This window comes from Poecilia reticulata, chromosome 6, assembly GCF_904066995.2.
Source record: "Poecilia reticulata chromosome 6, P_reticulata-male-v2, whole genome shotgun sequence".
In the NCBI taxonomy this organism is placed as follows: Eukaryota; Metazoa; Chordata; class Actinopteri; order Cyprinodontiformes; family Poeciliidae; genus Poecilia; species Poecilia reticulata.
This window is the reverse complement of record NC_088835.1, coordinates 10,244,329-10,261,662: the sequence shown is the minus strand read 5'-3', so window position 1 is coordinate 10,261,662 and position 17,334 is coordinate 10,244,329. Positions and strand designations below refer to the sequence as shown.

General features: G+C 42.7%; 1 protein-coding gene across 3 annotated transcripts in view; it reads right to left on the bottom strand.

Annotated features, from left to right (window-relative positions):
• Positions 1-17,334, bottom strand: part of tubgcp6 (tubulin gamma complex component 6) — a 44,603-nt gene that overhangs the window by 13,868 nt on the left and 13,401 nt on the right. For 2 of the 3 annotated variants that reach the window (XR_014087832.1, XM_081607858.1), the window contains exons 10-24: positions 15,996-16,135; positions 14,617-14,766; positions 14,347-14,428; positions 13,818-13,906; positions 11,682-11,797; positions 10,693-10,831; positions 10,462-10,551; positions 8,740-10,381; positions 7,975-8,127; positions 7,145-7,313; positions 6,575-6,716; positions 5,369-5,563; positions 4,721-4,853; positions 1,206-1,419; positions 592-785 (exon numbers count right to left, since the gene is read on the bottom strand). Coding sequence is in view for 2 of the 3 variants with exons in the window: in XM_081607858.1 (XP_081463984.1) it covers positions 592-785; positions 1,206-1,419; positions 4,721-4,853; positions 5,369-5,563; positions 6,575-6,716; positions 7,145-7,313; positions 7,975-8,127; positions 8,740-10,381; positions 10,462-10,551; positions 10,693-10,831; positions 11,682-11,797; positions 13,818-13,906; positions 14,347-14,428; positions 14,617-14,766; positions 15,996-16,135 (3,648 nt within the window). In the remaining variant the exon portion in view is untranslated. The remainder of the gene's footprint in view (positions 1-591; positions 786-1,205; positions 1,420-4,720; positions 4,854-5,368; positions 5,564-6,574; positions 6,717-7,144; positions 7,314-7,974; positions 8,128-8,739; positions 10,382-10,461; positions 10,552-10,692; positions 10,832-11,681; positions 11,798-13,817; positions 13,907-14,346; positions 14,429-14,616; positions 14,767-15,995; positions 16,136-17,334) is intronic. The other variant, XM_081607859.1, reaches the window with a different exon arrangement.

Genomic DNA, 17,334 nt, shown 5'->3' with positions numbered 1-17,334 from the left:
ATACACATGGGGTCAGAATTCTACACAGAGCCTCAATTCAACTGAACTGAATTGACGTTCAATTCTTAAACCTATGAATTGAGGTTAAAGGATCCTCTATTGAATTCTCCAAACATTCTTAGAGGCTGCACGAAATAACCTCACACTCTGCTTTCCTCAGAACAGTGACTCTGGTGTTCAAGCAATTTTCAGTTTACACCAGACTGGATTAATACTGATTATTCACTCCAGCTTCATTTCATCCGAGCGCAGCAAATTGGGTCAGATGACTGGAACTTTAGCACAACTTGGTGTTCCAAAGGTAAAACGATCTAAAGCGTAAATCTAAAACTACTAACACCAAATTTGCTTAAGGAACCCAACCGTATTAAGGTACAATAAAATCTCAGCTATACACTAAACTGGTTACAAAATTGCTTAAAATCTATCAGGAAGATCAGTAACTGTTACTCTAATTTGTAAAAGAATTAGGAGTAATTTATTTCTGGATGTAAAAAACCTTTTTTTTTATCTTTCCTGTCTTGCCTTGACTGCAACTACAGAGGCCAAATTACATTCACCCAGAGGTGAAACAATATCCTCCAGTCTTACCTTTGAAAAGGAAGTGGGAGTAATACTTAAAAGTGTTGTACGACTGCTGCATAGCAATGAAGCTCGGGTGCACTGCCTCCCCCTGCTGGCTGTCCCAGGGTTGCGCGATGAGCTGAGCCCGAAATTTGAGGATCAGGCTGAAAATGCTGTGGATGATGTTCATGACCGGAGCTGCTTTCTCTGTCAGCAGACCCCTGGAGAGGGCGAGGGGAGAGAAAGGTCACAGAAAGACTAAAGTTAACTTTTTAATGACCTTCGAAGGCGAGACACAACCACGAAACACCTCGGTGTGATAGTAACAACCTCTCCTGAATTATTCATACGCAGATTAAATCATTCATCGGGTTCGCAAGTTAGCCTCGTCATTCAACTGGAATGTGAATGAGTGTGTTATGAGGAGAATAAAATGAGCTAATACAAGATAACCAAAAAGCAGGACTAACTTACTGTGCCTAAAGAAAAAATAATTTAATAATTAAACATCCCAAGACAAACTATCACCTCTAGAATAAACTTCAAATGTCAAAAATAAAACCTAATTTCTGCAGAGACAACAATTACAAGAAGCAGTGCTGTGATGTTATGGGTTATACATTTGCAGTTCCAGTTGTCACCTGAAGATGGCTCTGTTGAGGTAGTCGGCGTGTGTGCGGTGGATGCCGTCCAGGTCACCGGCGGTGGCCAGCTTGGCCGTGAACTCGGTCCAGGACACCTGCAGGATCTGGTTGGCGATGTAACCCTGTATGACTTTGACAAAATGCTGCATCTCGTGCCTGTAGAGCTGCAGCTGACGGAACTGCACCGAGTGGCCCGCGCCTTTCACCAGAGCTGCAAGACATAATGCAGGTTTCACAAATTCAAGTTTAACAACTTTTAGGACCTTTTTAAGAACATTGTGAATAAAATTTAACACCGGTCTAACAACTGTGACATTTCTAGGGTGTGTTTGTGGCTCTTGGCAGCAGCTTTATACTTATCACACACTGCTACAACCTACCTAGCTAGCAAGGCAAGGGTACATCAGCAGCTCAGCCTCAACAGCCTCAAGTCAAACAATGCAATAAAGATGTGCGACTCAAACCTTTGCCTGACAGAAAAGTCATGCGAGAAAAAATAGCAACATAGAATATACTAAATTAGTCCTGCCACTGGGCTGCACAGTGGCGCAGCTGGTAGAGCTGCTGCCTTGCAACAAGAAGGCTGGGTTCAATTCCCGGCCCCGGTCTTTCTACATGGAGTTTGCATGTTCTCCCTGTGCATGCGTGGGTTTTCTCTGGGTACTCCGGTTTCCTCCCACAGTCCAAAAACATGACTGTCAGGTTAATTGGCCTCTCCAAATTGCCCCTAGGTATGAGTGTGTGTGTGCATGGTTCTGTGTCCTGTGTGTCTCTGTGTTGCCCTGCGACAGACTGGCAACCTGTCCAGGGTGGTTTTAATTTTATATACATGAATTTAAGACATTTTAAGACACCCTGCGTGAGAACAAGTGAACACTTCACCCTTTCCCAGTTGAAAAGGGTGAAGAAACATCATAGTCTTCGTCACGAGGATCATTAGGCTGGAAATCTCTTGGAACAATAAACGCAAATTCATGATATCTTTGACTTTACTCATTGGCTTATGCTTTAAGTTACAGCTTGGTGCACACAAATCTGCTTTTAGTTGGTGTATTATAACTTGGCTAAATACAGCAAGTGTTTTCAATGTAGAGTGACCAATATGCTGTTTTTATTGCTGAGAAAAGACAAAATACCAGTCAAAAAATTGCAAGAATTTGCATTTTGCACTATTGAATCTTAAGAAGGTTCTAAGTAGATCTTCACAATGTTAAAGGAAAAAATCAGTGCAAGAGACAAGAACTTTTGAGCGGGGAATTAATTGAAAACTGCATTTACACTCAAACATGATTTTTTTCAGCTGATCAAAAGTTTAAGACCATAGTCTTTAAAAGTCAAAAGCTGTGCAAAAATCTGGATTCCATGTCATTTTCTGTCAAGTCTCTCCAATGTCAAGACCTCCTGATGGTAAAAGCAAAAAAGTTCACTGACTTCGAACGTGGTAGGATAGTTGAGCTGCATAAGCAAGGCCTCTCACAACATGCCATCGCTGCTGAGGTTGGACGGAGTAAGGCAGTCATTTAGCATTTTTTAAATGATCCTGAGGGTTATGGAACAAAAAAGTCAAGTGGTAGACCCAAAAAAAATTTCACCAGCTCTGAGCCGCAGGATCCAATTGGCTGTCCGTCAAGACACGGGACGATCCTTCCCGCTGCTGACTGCAGCCCAATAACCATCAGACGGCATCTGCGAGAAGGGCTTCAGAAACAAAAAACGTCTTCAAAGGCCACGTCTTCTTCAAACTCACAAAATTGCCCGTTTGGACTTTGCAAGGGTGCACCAAACATGGGACATTGACAGGTGGAAGAAAGTTGTCTTCTCTGACGAGAAAAAATGTAACCTTGATGGTCCTGATGGCTTCCAACGTTACTGGCATGACAAGGAGATCCCACCTGAGATGTTTTCTAAACGGCACAGTGGTGGGGGCGCCATCATGATTTGGGGTGCGTTTTCCTTCAATGGAACAATGGAGCTTCACGTTGTGCAGGGGCGTCAAACAGCAGCTGGCTATGTGGAGATGTTGCAGCGGGCATCCCTCATGACTGAGGGCCCTCGTCTGTGTGGCAATGACTGGGTTTTTCAACAGGACAATGCTGCAGTTCACAATGCCCGCCTGACAAAGGAGTTCTTCCAAGAGAATAACATCACTCTTTTGGACCATCCTGCATGTTTCCCAGATCTAAACCCAATTGAGAACATTTGGGGATGGATGGCAACGGAAGTTTACAAAAATGGACATCAGTTCCAGACAGTGGATGCCCTTCGTGAAGCCATCTTCAACACTTGGAGCAACGTTCCCACTAGCCTCCTGGAAACACTGGCATCAAGCCTAAACGATTGAAGTCATCAACAAGAATGGTGGAGGCTACTCATTACTGAGTCCTTTTTTTGACACTTTGATTTATGTTTTGGGGAGTTTTCAGGTTTTTTTGAGCTATGGTCTTAAACTTTTGATCAGCTGAAAAAATCATGTTAGAGTGTAAATGCAGTTTTCAATTAATTCTCCGCTCAAAAGTTTTTGTTTCTTACGCTGATTTCTTCTTTTAACATTGTAAAGCTCTACTTAGAACATTCTTAAGATCCAATAGTGCAAAATGCAAATTCTTGCAGTTTTTTAACTGGTCTTAAGATTTTGAGTGTATTTTCTTTCGTTTTCTTCAATCGAGTCCAGAATAATAAGCAAACTGGATGACTTCAGTTTTATAAGGGAAGCATGCAAAAACCAACTCAAGTTTTGGAGGTACAATCACAAATCACATTATTTGTTTAATTAAAATACTTCATGATTAGTTTATAGTTTTGAATATGTTTATAGTTTTGAAAAACCAGCATTTCTGATGATTTTAGGTTTTAAGAGTTATATTTTTGGGTCTGCAAGTGCTTTTCAGCATATTTATATGCTAGAAATCCAGTTGAGAGTCTGTGGTAAGACTTGAAAATTGATGTTCACAGATGTTCTCTATCTAGTCTGATGGATGAATGCATCCTTTTCCTTCCACTCGATAAATATAGCGGTACTTTCTGTCGCTCTGTCATAAAATCCTAGTAAAATACACAAGAGTTTGTGGTTGGAATGGGACAAAATGTGAAAAGCTTCAGAAGTTGTAAAAATTAATTATTGTTAAATTGATTATTATTATAGTTTTTACAATACAGACATGACATATGGTCACGTTTTTTAGCGCTGTGCAAATATTTTTAATATCATCCGTTTCCATCTTAAGACTTTGTTTTCCTCCTTTTAGTTTATCCGTATCTGAGATTTGTGCACAAAGTGTGGCAGATGAATATAATCAAACCCCATGAAGAAAACAGATAAACGACATTCCTTGTTTATCTTTTATTCAAAGCAGAGGGTTTCACTCCTGCTTTGAATAAATAAAATCACACAAAAAACTCGAACATTTCTTTCTATAAACATTGGAGATCCTGGTATAAAGCAGAATCTTATCCCTACTTTCTGCGAGATGAAGTTTGAACTAGAGCTGCATCAGCAGCTGCCTTTCCCTCACCTGTCCTCTTGAGGTGAAACCAGACGTCCCTGAGGCTCCACACCATGTGTTTGAGCTGCAGCAGGAACGAAAACAAGCGGTTGTACTTGTTCATGCAGCTGTCGGTGATGATGATGTTCAACGGCCAGTCCACCTGGAGGAGATAGATCTATGTCAGACAGGAAAGCTAAGAGAGGTTGAGAGAGGGGAAGGAAATAACAAGGAGGTGAAATGAGTGTTGAGGAAAAAAAAAACAAAAAACAGGTAAAGGCAGAGTGACGGATGACAGGAGAGAAAGGTGTGAATATGAAGCCGCTGATAAAGTAGGTGAGAGGATTGTGAAGGGGGTGAGAGAAACACGGCAACATAAAGAGGCAGAACATGTGAAGAAAGAGGTAAAGATAAGCAGGAGGAGGAACAAGACGGAGAGTCGGCAGCTTCAGAAAACATGAGAGAGGAGAGCTGGGGCCCATATGTGCACCATTAGTTTCTGAGCATGACATGAATCTAATTCCTCTATGATGCTCACCTATTTTGGTGAGAGATAAAGCTCGTTTTCTGCACTCCGAGCAGTTTGTCAAAAAACGACAGGCTGTCACATTCACGCCGGGACGAACACGCCCGTGTCAGGGTTGTCGCCGCGGTACCCGCTCCGTCAAAGCAGCTCACCTTGTAGCGCAGCTCCAAGCAGTTGAGGGAGTCCGGGGCGTGGGGGTGGAAGGTTTCGGGCAGGAAGCGCAGGGCGAAAGTGAAATTAGGAGCGAGGGGAGTGTCTCCGTGGAGGCTGTACTGCAGGGCCTTGCTGAGGATGGAGTTCAGGACCAGTGGGGTCAGCAGCTCGCCTGGAGTCTGGCCGCTGGCCATCTGGAACGTCACAAAGCAAACATTTGACGACTTAAATGTTCCTAATCTTTAGATAAATATACTTTTAGAACAAGTTCTTGTCTTACAAACACACAACTGATTAAAGGCTCCGCTTCCTGTGTGGTTGAAGGTGTCCCAATCAGTAGAATTAGAGCTTTGGCTGAATAAACAACACCTTCTGTCTGATGGGCCCCAGGAGACAGATGTACATGAATGTTCCTGCAGAACAGCCCTGAGGTGTGAGCGACGGCTGCGCTTGTTATCTCACGACAGGAAGCTTAAAAGCCAGCAGTGGAATCAGACAGACAGGGTTCCTGCACCTTTTTTCATGGAGAAATGCTTCACTTTTTCAGATGGAAACAGGGTTTCTCAGGGGTTGTTGTAAAATCCAAAGTTCACTACGAGTTTCTGTTAGAGATTTCTACAGAGATCAGGCTTTAAATGTGGAGAAACAAGAGACCGGGAACAAAGGGAAAACAAAAGCAGTGGGTGGCAAGCAGGAAAGACAGCAAGAAAGAAAAAGCAAGGAAGGAATCCATCCATTTCATTTTGTTATTATTTTTTGGGGGGGAAAAAGTTAAATTGAATGGCAGGAACCCTGGTTAGACAGACAGCACCGATAGCACATGTTATGACAGTGACAGATTTAACAAATAAGTAAAAAGCACATTTTCTTTATAAAAGTTACAGGCTGCTGCTATAAATGCTGTTTTATTCGCCGTAGTAATCTGTGAAACCAGCCTAACAGCATTTAATTATAGTTAGTGAGAGAAAATTAAAACCCTTACCAAAAGTGCTGCTAGCAGCACTTTTGGTAAGGGTTGGACAATAACGGTCCTTATATCTGTGAGTTCACATTTTTAAACACGGCAAATCTACGCTCACAAATCACATGCAGAGAGGCTAACAGTACTGACGGCTCCTTCAAATCTGACTGTAGAAAAAGTGGAGAAAAATAAATAAATAAAAAATCTTGCAACACAGAAATAATTACAGGCAAAAGAGCGTCACCTTTTCAAAGATCAGATCGCTGAGAGACTGGGCGAACTCGCCATCCTCCATCAACAGGAAGTGGCGCAGCGCCTCAAAGTGTCTTTCCACCCCCAGCTCCACAAAGAAGTAGTCCACTATAGCCTTATTCACCAAGGAGACACTGGGAACAGAGTTGACACATCATGGAGAGAAGCATTTGCATTGCAGAATACGAATACGGAAAACCTGACCAAGCAGGAAGTAGGCTGACAACACAGTGAACTATATTAGTGTTTAAATATGCAGTTTGTAGAAATATGTGCTCTTTCTCATCACTTTTAGAAATCTGCATTCATACAGTTGTGTTATTCTGGAGCGACAAGCTCCCAGCAGGGTCAGTTATGCTCTTAACTGCAACATTTAACAGGTTTAAATTAAATAAGACTGGATTCAGTTAAAACTGATCTCAACGTGACGCCAGACTTTTCATGCACAATGATAAACCTTTAATCTGAACCATTAATTTGCTTGCAGAAATAAGCCATTAATTCTTTCCCAACACAAAGAGAGCCTCTCCTCGCGATGCACTCTTCCAGAAGGGGAACTTACTGCGTGATGAGTGGGGCGGTGACAGAGTGCTTTATCAGCACCGGCAGGGAAACCATCTCACTGAGCTGGACAGCTGTGGTGTCTGTGGCTCTGCGGAGCGTCGGGTCCATGGGAAGGCCCCAGGGCCCCCGCGTTACCTGCTTCAGCAGCTGGGACTCGGGGGACAAAGCTGTGAAGGGTTGAGAAGACAGGCGTGCTGGTGAGGAAACGTCTTTCTCACAGCTGCAGGTTACATAACTGAAACAAGATGTCTGGATTTTTTTGTTGTTGTTGTTTTTTATTGAGGCTGTAGTTAGGCGAGTTTCAGACTGATTACAGCAGTAATCACCCAGAAGCAAGTTGCTTCACCTGCTCAGTCGATTCCATCCCTGCATTTATGGAAACCCGGCCCTAATAATTATGTCTGCCGGCTTCGATCGGCGACGTGGAAGAGGAATTCGCTGGAGAAGATGCTGATTGATTTGCTTGCAGCATGAATAAACAACAAACCGGGAGTGAAAAAGCGAGGATGCGACTTAAACAAGCCACGATCTTTCCTCCAAAAGCTAAACATAAGCCTCGTTTTCAGAAATGACCGTCATTTCAGCAAGTCAAATGTATTATGCTCAACACAAAGAGGATGTGCGACAATTGATCCCAGAAATTTAAAATCAATTGCACCCAGTTGTAAAAACAACACCTTGTTGGCAGTTTCACCTCATAAAAAGAAAGTGAGCGAAAAATCCTTTCAGCTGCACATCATCCAGACCCAGAGGGAATAGCTGTCCAAGCACGCAACGCCTCAACCAAGAGAAATATGAAGTTTATTTTCAGCCGTGTTCTGCACTAACCCAGTAAGTTGTAGCAGTCCTCGTAGTGTTCCACCTGGTACTGAGCGGACAGGGCCAAGAGGTATTCCTGCTGGGACTTCTCTCCAGGGGATAACCACAACCCAGACGTCCAACACACCATCCTGTCATCGGTGGGGCTGCCTGAAGGAAAAACTGAGAAAAAATTTAGAGATCATTCTCCAAAAAACAAGCAAATAACGTTTTGCTGCAAAAAAGGGTTTTAATTTGGCCTTCAGAGGACAAGTCAGAAACATACTGAAATCTATGATTATGCTTAGCATTGTATGAAAGTAATCAACTGAAAAGCCCCATTTTATGACATCCAAACAATTTGGATTTAAGAAAAGAAAGTTATTGCTGCTCACCTGAAATGTATTACTTTAAAATGGACTCTTACAGCAGATCAGACTTTAAAGTATTATTTCTTTTTCTCAATCTAGTTAGAGGTCTCATTTAATACACATGCAATCTTTTAAAACAGATGGGCAGTTACTGCAATCAAAAATAAATGTTTTCAGTGAAAAGCTGCACAATGGTTATTTAATGATGGATTGATACTTTATCTGTTTATCTGTTGAATTTACCTGAGAATGCTGAGACATGAACATTAGGTGCTGGATTTAAAAGTGACGAATGAAAAACAAAAGGTATGATGGCTCTAATTTTCTACTTAATTTTCTTCTTGATTCATAGAAATAAAAACTCAACCGAAAGAAACCAACCAATGCCTACACAGAGTCCAATACTTCCTCCATGTTTTAGTACCTTTATCTTCCTCGTCCTTTGTCTTTTGATCTTCTTTTCCTTTCACTACACATCCAACCCCCAGAGCAGAGTCTGATGAGTGACCGTAGGCGCTGCCTGGAAGTGCAGCGGGTGGCGGCTCTGACCCCTGCACCACGCAGCCAATGCCCAGTGTTGAATCAGAAGAGTGACCGTAGGCGCTGCCTGGTAGCGGCGATGGAAGCGGATCGGATTTCGTGACGACGCATCCAACGCCCAAAGCAGAGTCTGATGAATGTCCGTGGGCGCTGCCAGGTAACGCTGCTCGTTTGGGCTCCTCTCCCTGGACCACACACCCAATGCCTAAAGCAGAGTCTGAGGAGTGACCGTAAGAGCTGCCAGGCAGAGGGGCTGATGGGAGTTCTTCTCCAGAGACCACACAACCCGGCTGGAGGACACAATCCGAGGCGTGTCCGTGTTTGCTCCAACGAGGTCTTCCTTCCACTACGTTAGACACAAACTCCCCCACTCTTATATTGGCATCAGAGGAATGTCCGTGAACGCTGGGTGCAGGCCGCGGCGCCACAACATCTGAAACATTTTCCCCAACCTTTATGTGAGCGTCAGAGCTGTGGCCGTGAACGTTCGGCAACGGTAACGGTGCCTCTATTTCGGAAACGTGTTCGCCAACCTTGATGTGGGCGTGCGAGACGTGACCGTGGATATTAGGGACAGGAAGAGGAGGGACACACTCAGGAACATATTCCCCGATTTTGATGTGAGCGTCAGAGGAGTGACCGTGAGCACTGGGGGACGGTGTGGGAGCGCCGACTTCGGACACGTGTTCGCCAACCTTGATGTGGGCGTGTGAGACGTGACCGTGGATATTAGGGACAGGAAGAGGAGGGACACACTCAGGAACATATTCCCCGATTTTGATGTGAGCGTCAGAGGAGTGACCGTGAGCACCGAGGGACGGTGTGGGAGCGCCGACTTCGGACACGTGTTCTCCCACCTTGATATGCGAGTCCGAAGCATGGCCGTGAACGTTGGGGGAGGGCAGGGGAGCAGTTACCTCAGAGACATTCTGTCCAACCTTTATATGAGCATCAGATGAATGGCCATGAGAGCTTCTGTCTGGAACCTTTATCTTGGCAATGGAGAGAGAACTCTGAGGGACTGGGAGAGAAACACCTCCACCAGCTGTATCTCCCCTCTCTGATTCTTTGTCTTTAGTGTCTGCCTCACCTCCCTCAGTCTTAGTTTGATCTTTTTTCTGCTCATCACTTTCCTCTGGTTCTGGTACAGGCTCATTCTGACCCTGGTCTGTACCCAAGCTGGAAGCTTCAGAGTACTGCATCAAGTCAGGCTGCACTGCAGGTCCCCACCGAGGCCTGGACTGAGATGAAGATTGACCGGCGATACCCTCGAGTGGGCTAAAGGGGGCACTAAAGTCATAGTCAACGAGTTGCAGAGCAGGACGGGCATCAGGTAGGTCAGAGCCAATCTCCTCCAAGGCGTTATCCACTTGCTGACTGTCAGGCTTCAGCGATTTAGTGAGAAGGTCACTGATGTCGGAGTCCTCCGAGATGGGAGGAGGGTCTGCTGCCGACGGATTAAGTGGCGGGGATGCAGCTTCTGATCTTCGAATGTCTGCTGACTGCTCCTCCTGAGTGGGAAATTCCTGTAAGCAAGTGTGCCAAGTGAGTTTCTAACAAAGCAGAGATTATGGAAAAATTATTGCCATAATGAGGGAATTATTACATGAGTTTGTTGTGGCGTTAATGAAGGACCAGATGGCAATGCAGCCATGGGAGGGCTCTCCTGGTCAAAGGGGTATTTATCCAGCAATGCCTGAAAGGTGGGCACAAAATCTTTGAATTAAAAAGAAATTAATAAAAAGGTGAAAACCTTGAGAAACTGTTGCATGTTTTTTTATCTGCCTCCTTAGAAATGCGTATTTTTCATTCTTCTGTGCATTTATTTGTCACCAACCTGAATTTTCTGCCTGTCGAGCATGAAGAACTGTTCCCTGGCTCCGTGGAGTCTCATTCGCTGCACTCTCCACATGGCCCGTCTCTCTCTGCGAGCCGCTTCCTCCGACAGACGGCTGTACTGAGCAATCAGCTCCTTTCTATAACATGCGACAGAGGGACGTCCTTTCAGATGCAAGTTTTATCCAGAGCAGCGACAGCTGGGTCAAGAAACTGTGTTTGGCATAATATTAGCCTAGAGTAAAAATACTGCTTCATGGCATGATGGGAAAATATTTAGAAGGAAAAAAAAAAAAAGTTGAGCAATGTGAAAGACTAGCGGAGATGCTGCCAACATGCATGAAATGTTTCCCTAGTGGTGGTTTTTGATATGGGCACCTGCCCAGGGTGGCACTAGTAGTAAGTCTAGCAGCATGTAGTAGTTTACAGAATAAAAACATATACATTTATTATATTTTAAATGATCTTTTCTTTGTGAAGGTCAACTCGAGTTTGCAATATTTTGTCGGACAGAGGGTAGAAATGGCTCTTTGACCTGGAGTCAGCAACATTTACAATCCACAGAAATCCAAAGAAATAGAAATCTTTGCCTTTATAAAACCCAGATACTTTTCTTTATTGTCCATATCCCAAATATATTCTGTTTAAAATCTTGAATTTTACAAATCCTTCCTGAAGGAAAGAGGAGTAGAAAGATGCTAACTGGCTGCTTAAAAAGGCTGCAGATGGCAGGTGCTTCCTCCCTTCAGCTTTGGCACGCTCTGATCTCCAACATGTCGTCGAGCTGAATGACAGCTCCGATAGCATTTGCTCACGCTGTGGCATTAGACAGTTATCCCAACTGTGCAGGAATGATGCATAAGTCTAGCCGCTCGCATATGCAGTACTCGCGAAGGTGACGTTTCAGCATGGTAAACATACAGTGTTTATGTTCATGCCCAACATGGACGGATTGGTCAGCTGGAATAGGCAGAGCGGAAGCTGTCAAACCTGGCTCTCTGCTCCAGCTGCTCCTCCAGGGCTTGCAGTCTCTTTTCTCTGTCTCTCAGCTCTCTGGCAAAGCCAAAGTTGTCGTCCTCCTGCTTCTTCTTGGCTGCATTTCGCCACTGGTCGCAGAAACACAAACAAACGCAGGCAATGCATTGTTTCTTTAAGCTGGAAATGTTTATTTGTATGTTTCTGAGGCCATGTTTTAATCTCCTGCGCTTCCCTTTAGAGGGTTATCTTAAGATTTTTCTGACATTGTGTGGAGAAAATCCACAGCCACAGTCTCACCTCAGCTGTCAGCATGGAAAGTATTTGTGACAAGAGATGAGCCGAGTTTACTGATCCCTACACTGGCCCCAAAACAACAATGTGAAAAATAACATAAATCACTGTAGTTTCAGTGAACACTGCAAAGTAGTTTGTGCTTTTTTAAAAAAAAAAACAAAAAACAAAGAAAACATCTCTATTGCAAACAAAGCCTGACAGTGTTAAAACCTATTGGAAGTCCTTACAAAGGTTTGAATAGTTAAATATTCCCCTTATAAAGTATTATTCAAATTAACTGTAGTCTTTAAAATGAAAAGAATGTGCATTGTGTTGTGGTACAAACTGAACAGAATCATTTGGTGCTAATCTTCAAAGAACTAAGAAAGTCATCCTACATGTGACACCATCACATTCCCCATTTAGAAACCAGCTTCGTTGTTTCTATAAAGGACTGCTTGAGGGTGCTGAAAGTTGGGTTCCGAGTATGAACCGTGAAGAAAAACACCTCAGATAAAGGTCTGCACATCTTGCGAAACTTTCCTCTGGAGTTGCTAACCGAGGCAGAGATCTTTTTTAGGCTTAAACGGGACCACTGAGCGTGGGCGAACGGGGTCGTGTCCCTCCATTTTAGCAGAGCCGTGCGTAGCCAGGAGAGAAGTGAAAAATAATGCATGGTATTTTACAGAGGGTCAGAGGAGTGTCAATCTTTCAGATGGTACCAAAGAGGGCAACCAGCGGGTTAGATTCTATGTGGTGTTTGAGAAATAAAGATGGGGTCTGAAAAAAGGAAAAAAAAAATTGTCTGCCCAGCATGTTTTAAGATGAGCAAATGTCGAGCTAATGTGGACGAGGGAAGCCTGCACCGTATTTATCACAGCAGGGACTTGAGTCTGGATAACCGATGGACTCGAAAGGAGGTAGTATTAACCTATTGGTGTATTTAATTTGTTTCATCTTCATCCCGACCAACAGAGCAACTGCACTGAAGAAAGTGTGTAAAGACTATTGGCTCTCGAACCTCAGACAGATGCAAATTTAACACATACTTTTTAGAGCCTTGCAAAAGTACTGATGTCGTGGTGAGGTGAATGGAAAAGTATAACTAGTTTTCAAATATGTTTTTACAAATATTTGGGTTCTGAGTCAACCACCTTTTACTGCAATTACAGCAGAAAGTCACTGGGAGCAATCAGCAACCAGCTTTGCACATCCAGATATTGAATGTTTGCCCAATGTTCCCAGTAAAACAGGAAAGAGCAGAAGGAGAATTTCTATGAACACTAATTTGCATGATCGTTGATTCATGGTCTCCTTATTCGCCTGCTTAAGAAGATGGTCAAGTCTCGGCTTTGTTCCACTCATTAGGAATGTTCTACAATTTATTTATTAATCTTCCATTTAAAAAAATTCCTGAAAACCTTCAAGCAAAAGTTGCAATAACTATTATTATTCAGAATAAATTTCCTACAAGTAATATTACCTGACTTCTGAAGGCACGTTGGTGCACAAAAATTTAGGATGTAGAGTGATAAAATGTGAAGAAAGTTCAAAGTGTGAAAACATTTCAAGCCACTGCAAAGCTGCAAATAAAGATGGTTAGAAACAGACTGCTGTGTTTATGTAGTTTCAAATAGATATATTTTTGTTTTTGAGGTAATTTTCTGGCCAAACTAACAACATATCATGGTCAGAGAAGTGCAAATAACATTCTGTTTGACCTATTACTAGTTTGCAGATTCTCACAAAAAAAAAAACATATTTCATATTTCTTAGAATTTCTCTTGAACATTCGTTCAGATATAGAAACACAGTTTAAACTACTTCTTTTTTTTTTTAAAGGAAACAAAAAACATGCATTTCCACTTGAACTACCTCCTGCTCCTGTTCCAGGTGCTGCTTCAGCTCTTCAAAGCGTTCCCTTTTCTTGGCCTCCTCAGCTAGACGCTGTGACACCTGGCGCCCTGCAGGAGGTGGGGGAGATAACAGTGGGGCTGTTTACCCCTCCCGGTCGAAAAGCAACTCAACATCCGCATCCCTCCAACTATGCGCCGCAGCACAAAACAACACCGCCATCTGCCTCGCACTCGAATAAGCCGAGACGTGCATAAAGCAACCGAGCAGGCATTCCCCAAGCCAATCATCCTCCTTTGCCAACAATCCTTTACATCTTGTGGAGAAAAAGAGAAAAAAAATGTATTCGAGGAGTTTGGTGAACTCTGTAACTGATAGTTAAATTTCACACTCTTAGGGTAATGGAAGATGCGTCGTCACACGACGGCAAAGTGTGATTAGTGTAATTTCACCTGAACCGTATTTAATGTCACACGTTGAAGGTATATTCAGCCGCTTCATGAACAGGTAGAAGAAGCGGTGCCTCTGAGTGTTTAAGCGTGACGCTAACCTCGGATGCTCTCCAGGGTTTTAGCCGCCGACTCCCTGACCTGATTGATCAGCTCCTGGCGCGCTCGCTCTGCTCGCAGGGCCTAACAATAGACAGGCAAGAAATCATCATTAACAAAGATTTATCCCCCTGCTCCGGAGCTCACCTCTCCTCCCTCCCCCCTCCCCATCTCAGCCTGTCACAGCTGCCAGCTGCAGGCCATACAAACTAGCTCGATGCCTTCAAAAGCAAAACACAAGCTGGAAAAATAAAGCTCAAACGCATCCTTACCTGCTCCTCCCTGCTGACGGCGCTGTGTTTGGCGATCCTCTCCATGCGGCCGCGATACACCGCGCATTCCCTCTCAATCTCCTCCACCTCCTGCAGGGAGAAGGTGACGGCGATGCGAGGCACCGGCAGCTCCGACCAGCAGATGTAGTGCTGGTGGAGGAACAGATTTGGTGAGAAGTTATTGCAAAAAAACAAAAAAGGAGACACGCTGCTTCCAGTGTTAAATTTGGATGACTCATCATGTTGACATCGTGTTTTATAACCTCAGAGTTCATTTCATAAACAAAATATGTTGCACCAGCTGTCGGAAAGTACAACTCCTTTTGCGCCACTAGATCCAAAAGTAAACTAGCGAAGAATCTGGGATGACATACGGGAGGGATTTGGACACAAGCAGCGAGAGAAGTTTGGAAATACAAAATGTTCCCACCCCTTGAACCTTTCCACATTTTGTTGTTTGGTTGTATGTAACAGGCCAACACAAAGTTGAAACGTGAATCTGCGTTTTGCTGCTTTACTCTGCAATGCTTTTCTTCAGCAGGTTTTATGGTTTACCAATGTGGAAAGGTTGAAGGCGTGTGAATACTTTCATATGGTATTGTTGGATTCCTTTGAATTGAAGGAATAATTTGACTCAAATAATCAGATTTCCAAGCAGACGTCCCATCTTTCTACTGTAAGCGTGACTGCATGAGGTCTCATTGATGCATTTCATATTAGTTTGCATTCATTTATGTCTAAATAAGCAAAATGTCTAAGAAATTCTGAACATTACTGAAGTGTTAACCTGTCAATGTATACATTTGACAAAAAAAATTCATGACATTTTTTTAATTCTTAAAAAAAATTTTAACAACAGATTCATCTTACGACACTTCTGTCTGAGTAACACTTCAAAAAACTAAAAATGTTTAATCATTTCTGATTTTTTTTTCTCTCAGCAAATATAATACCAATATCAACTCTTCCTATATATGGAAGCACTTTCTGCTTTGATTGAAACTTCCTGATCCATGTTAAAATATTGACTATGCGTTTCACTTTTTAAAGGGCCATTTGGAAGTATAAAATAAAACATAAACTCATAATTGTGACAGATGGATGAGTGCCTTAAGTAAGCAGAGCCAGTCTGTGCATTTATTAGCAAATGCAAACAACTGAATCCTTGTTGGAAACAAGAAAATAAACACAATCAGTAATAATAACAGTTCATTTAAATGCTTAATGAATTCATTGCAAACAAGAAAAGGAAAGTCCTGTTTGCAGGAAAAATTTATAAATACTAATTAAGCCATGATTATTTTTACACAGAAATCAAGTGCATTAAATTGATCCTCCTCCACATTTGCACGGATTGGCTATGAATGTGCAAAACAAACCTGCGGACAGCAGATTCGGAGGAGGTTTATGGTCTTCCCACAGACATAGACGTCGTTGGCAATGTGTCTCAGGAAGACCGGCACACAGTCCTCCACATCCTTTGATATCAGAGTGTAGCCTTGAACCCAGAAATGTTTGTCTGCAGAAAATCAAACATACCAGTTGATGTCTGCGTGTGCTAAAAAAGAAAAAACAACAACAACAAAAAAAAGCTTTCCCTTGTTGAATGAAATACCTAAAACAGTGGTGGACCTTAAACTTTCTGCTTTTTACTGTGACTCACAGGGCGCGACAAAACTGGCCGCTTGGATTAGCACCTGTAATAGTTAGCACTTAGCTCAGCGATCCAAAGCAAAAAGCAGAGGAGAACATGAATGCACGAGCTTCCCGAGCGCTTCACACGAAGCCTGCAGCTTGCCAAGAAAGCTTTGCTGCTGCTGCTGATCACTTCCCGGCCCGGCAGAGTTTCGAAGAGAACAATGACATCTGCGTGTCCTTCAAGCGGCGGGAGCGAGAACTGTGGAGGTTCACGGCTGGAATTGATGAGGTGTAGCCGATGAGCAAATGAAACGGTTAGCCAGACAAAGCCAGCATGATGGTGTGACCTTGAATGGGATGTTGCGTTACATGCGATGTTTGGACAGGCTGTAATCACTCATACTTCACTGTATTTATTAGCCGGTGTCAACATTAAAAAGAAACAGCTTGTACGTTTGTGGCTTGGAGTTTGGAGTTTATGAATATTAATGCCTGGTTTTCATTGACAGGTAAACATGCTGACGTCTCTTCTGGCTATCAGTGATCAGGTAAACACTTAGGCCTGAATGGAGGAGAATTATTTTAAATAAACGTCCGTGAAAAAAATAAAAAAATAAACATATGTTTTTTGCAAGAGCATAATCTTGCATTGAACAAAGTACAGTGGTTTCTTGGTTTGGAGATGTTTTTTTTCTTTCTTTAAACATCCCTTTCCATTGTTCTGACTGGAGGTTTAGGTAAGTTTAAGACGGATGTAGGGCTGAAACGACTGACCGGGTTAATCGTGTATAATCGACTACTGATATAATTGTTAACTAATTGACTAATCATTAATTGAAGCATAGAGACTCAAAAATGTCATTTGGTGAAACAAATAGCATATTCAGAACAATAATTGAGCCAGAACACCGGTACAGATGTAAACATATTTTAGCCAAGCATTTTTACCTTTGACTGGTTCAGATTTACAAAAGGAATGTTTCTGCATCTTAGGCAATAAAATGTTTATTTTCTTAATTTATTTAAGAAAATAAATTAATAATTTATTATTAATTAATAAATAAATAAAATATTTCATTA